This window comes from Sinocyclocheilus anshuiensis, unplaced genomic scaffold, assembly GCF_001515605.1.
Source record: "Sinocyclocheilus anshuiensis isolate Anshui unplaced genomic scaffold, SAMN03320099.WGS_v1.1 scaffold139, whole genome shotgun sequence".
Lineage (NCBI taxonomy): Eukaryota > Metazoa > Chordata > Actinopteri > Cypriniformes > Cyprinidae > Sinocyclocheilus > Sinocyclocheilus anshuiensis.
In genome coordinates, this window is record NW_015549566.1 from 262,948 (window position 1) to 267,393 (window position 4,446).

The 4,446-nt window shown below is 41.2% G+C and overlaps 1 protein-coding gene across 1 annotated transcript in view; it reads right to left on the reverse strand.

Moving 5' to 3' along the window:
• LOC107657250 (rho guanine nucleotide exchange factor 12-like) overlaps positions 1–4,446 on the reverse strand; it is a 69,616-nt gene that overhangs the window by 35,844 nt on the left and 29,326 nt on the right. The window contains exon 3 of the mRNA XM_016445277.1: positions 1,443–1,537. Within this exon, the coding sequence (XP_016300763.1) occupies positions 1,443–1,537 (95 nt within the window). The remainder of the gene's footprint in view (positions 1–1,442; positions 1,538–4,446) is intronic.

The window sequence follows — 4,446 nt, forward strand, 5'->3', positions numbered from 1 at the left end:
CAAAACGCGGCAAGTGTTAAAGTAGCCCAATTCCGCGTGAAAACCGCGGACTTGGCAACACTGAGTGACTCTGCTCTAACTGTCGACTAGCAGTGGGAGTCAGATTGCCCCCTAGTGGATGGCTAAAGATTTGTTAACTCATATTCATAAATTCTCAAGGGAACGTCTCTGAATTAACTGATGCTCTCGCCCCCCTTGACAGGTGCTGGTGCCCCACAGGTTGAAAACCCCTGGTCTAGTCTAGTAGCATTGGTGTAAGCTGGCAGATAACTCTATACACCGCACGCGAACGGCGCGACACGTTGCATCAAAGCACATAGGATTCTGTCACCGAACGCGAGCTAAGTCGCTCACAGTAAACGGATGCCGCGTTGCATTTCTGACGCACTCCACGCACTTTCACTACCGACAACCGGACAAATAGATATGGAAAATTCCCTTTGATGCATCCAGTTCTGTAAACTCGCCTTAACCAAATGCCCCCCTTTCAAAAATATTGCTTCCAGCGCCCCCCCATGCTATCCGAATGCCCCCGTTGAGAAACGCTATACTAGACAACAACGGCTGATTGGTCGAGAAAAAAAAAAAACTATGCCAATTCAAAACAAACATACAATATCAAATACTGTCAAAAGAATGAAAAAATATTTCATATTTTTAGCTATATCACCCAACCCTAGAGGACACCAAACGCCACACTGTGGTTAAGATGGTTTAGTCATGCATCAGAAGAGGCGAGTCCAACACCAGAGGAACATCAGAAATAAACATGCATCATATCCTCCATTCACCGCTATTCTCTCTAACATGTGAAAGTGAGATATTTATGTTAGGTCAAACCAATAAAACAAAACTATGCACATGTGAAAACTGCTACAGAATAGCTCAGAAATCTTTGAAAAGATTTTTCTGATGAAATTCTGTCATCATCTCACTCATCTTTCAATCAAACAGGAAAACATCTCCCCATCCAAACAATGTGAATCATATTTTAATCGATACGATTATCACATTGTTCTCCACCATAAACCTCACATTAATGGCCATGCACAGGACTGCTTTTCCTTCTCTACTCTCACCAGCGGGCTGAGAGGAAAAACAGAGGCAAAACTCGAAAGAAAAACACACTGACAATGTCTTTCAACTGCCAAAACCGGGGCCAGGAACATGTGCATCCTTTATGGCCAGCAAGTATGAATCATGCCGCTGTTTAAAGCCATTCCACTGCAGTTAGTGGACGGGCACAGCCTTCCATCTGTGCTGTGTGTGGAGGAAACGGTTCCATTTTAGAGTCTGAATAGACTGTGTGAGAGGAGCAGTGTGCTTCAGTCCACAGCACACGCACACATGAGCAGTCAGGACAGCCTTTAGTACAGCTAAACACTACGATTCTGTATGAGTAGAGAAAGTAAGTGTGAAAGAAACTCTCAAACTAAATTTACCTGTAGGGTCAAACTCGTGTGTAGGGGTACCAGGCAGCTTATCGCTTTTGGGCCTCTTGTCGGGAGGGGGGTCTCTGCTGAGAATGCTACTGGTTCTGTAAACACAAACCGGAGAAATCAATGTACAAAGTCAATGAAATGCATTAACACACTGCAATGAGCACTCAACATAATACACCAGTGGTTCTTATATCTGGGAGGGTTGTGACACAAAAATGAGCTGCAGTCTAATCGGGTTGAGTACAGTAGGTGAAAAAAAAATGCTAAATGCAAATAATGAAACCATAAACTAACTATATAAGAAAATGCTTCTCTTATTTTTTGTTGCTGACATTAAAGGACATCAAACCTAACTATATTTAACACAAATGAATTTGCTACTTGGTGAAAGTTAGTCAAATTTGTCAGATGCCAACACGGACAGGTTGTGTGACATGCCCCGATCTCCAAAACCAAAATGAACAAAACTCTTCATGAACAAAAACTTTGCAAGGTCCCTTTAAGGCGACTTAGTTCACTCTGTGGCCATATTGGTAACGCCCCTGGGCAGCTATTTCTAGTCATGCAACTACAGCTCCTGTCTATATTAATGGAGAAAGACCAGAATCAAAGTGTTTGTCCGAACTACTTTTCACATTTCAAATCAGGAATTAATGATCTAATAAATCATGATATCATATATTGTGCTTCTTTAGCTCAAATTATGCCATAAATAAAAAATAAAAAAAATGAAACAATCTATCTATCTTAAATATACACACATATAATATTAATTACATATTATTAATAGAATTATATATTTAAATAATAAAAATAATTATATTAGCAATATTATATAAAATTAATATTACAATATTAGCATTTCAATATAAAAATGTTGTTTTTATTATTATAACATTATTTATATTAATAAATAACACTTTTGTACAATAAACTATTTTGCAAGCCGTGTTGGGTCATCACTCAAATGTCCAAAGTAAAATCTAGAAATATTTACTCTAAAGTAGGGCTGTGCGATTAATCGAAATCAAATCATCATAAAATCGCGATTTGAGCTTGCACGATTTCTAAATCACTTTATAGCACGATTTTCTTCGCCCCGACCTCCCGCAGTATGTTATCCGAACCAATCAGAATGCAGCGTGCCTAAATGGAGCACGTGAACAGAACAGACCGGTCAGGCATACAAACGTAACGCCAGGTTCACACACTCCGTCTGTGGTACGTATTTTTTCCACGCCCATGTTAACAGATCAGAGCGTTCACACTGCACGCGATTGCGGTCCGGCAGTGTGCTCCAGGAGCGGTGTGTCTGCAGCAGTCATGCTGCAATCGTTTCTGCACGGAGTCTATTTCTGCTGTGCTGCACGCGCTGAATTAAAGTGATTCGCGGTAAAAAATTAACATGGATTGACACGGAAATTTAGTAATTACACCATAAATGCATATAATTAAAGTCTACTGTTTCACAGTCAACACATGGCTTTTTGGCTAGATTTAAAACAAGGAAAAGTGCACTTTTAGATAAACAAGGCAATAATAGATGGCACTCGATGGTAGATAAACAAAGTTATATTTATTGAGTTTAAACGTGAATATGTCTATGAAAGATTGTATTACTGTACTGTGATAAAAAAGAATCGCAATGCTGAAAAGGCATTTTCAAGAAACAACGTTTGGATTTGAAATCAAAATAATGGATGAATGTTGTGTTTGTGGTAAACAGCCGCAGATCAGGAGCGGACTGCAAACGCTTCCTGTGTGAAAGTAAAATGAGTCTGTGCTGCTTTTGCACCACATACACTTACCGTATATGCACTGCAGACCGAGTACGTGTGAACTTGGCGCAACAAATCTAGTTCAACATCTGAGTCAATTAAGAGGCTCCACATGAGTCCTGCTGGTTCTTTATCACAAAGGCAAGTGGAAAAGCCTGCGCACAGCAGTAGCTAGCTATGACTCCAGGTCTAAAAGTAGCCTCCGCAGTAAGGTAAGGTGAGGTGAGGTGGAGTCAATGTGTTTAACAGTGCTCTGCTTCCCGCTCACAGGCCGTGTGAGAAACCTCTGTTCTCTGGGCCAATCGGTGATGGGACACAGTGCTGAAGAAGTCCTTTGTAGACCTGTCTGACTGCGTCTAACTGAGAGCCACTGTACTAACAACCCTCTGCCATTTCCTTCACCTGGGCTCACGCGCTTGACCCGTGAACCTCACAGGACACCAAACTGACTGAAAATAATGTGCACAATGAGAAACATCTCTGAGAAACAATCACTTCAGCATTTTAAAAGATGGAGGGTCAGCTAAACCTCACATTTCTCCATCAGCCTGACAGCTTGTCGATTTTTGAACTCATTTTGAACTCATTCTACGAGCCAAACGGCCAGTTCATTACGGGACAGTATCGGAGAGAGTTGACTACACACCCTCACAGTGAAGTGTAAGACATTTGCAGTGTTGCTCTGAACACAGGGAATAATCGCGCGAATGCTTAACTAAATTTTCTAAGATTGCTTCAGAGGTCAGCAAACTGTGAAATTAACACTGCAGCAAAGTAATTGAAAGGACTCGGTGGGATTAGCCCACCCTTTATGAGGCTGGTAGATTAGAAATTTGTCACCGCTGGTAAACTAGATAAGTCTAATGAGAGAGCAGCCGTCAATTACTGACTTTTTCAATTAAAACTCAATTAATAAAATTAACCTTAAGCGCTGGCACAGGCCAATATGAAGCAATTCTATTCTCACTCCCAACAGGGGCCATGAATTGCACATTTACTCTAGCTTTTAATTTTATGTAAATCAATAGTAATCATGTCTGTTAAGCTACAAAAAAGACAACATTTATACGTTTATACATATTTGTGACGAGAAGGGCGGGGCCGAGAGCCATGGGAACGGAGCGAGGCCAGTGGAGTAAATGCTAATGCTCGACACCTGCGCCACTCATCGGTCTCGAGTCCCACGGAGGAGCTCCGGAAGGATAAAAGGAGGAGTGACGACAGTG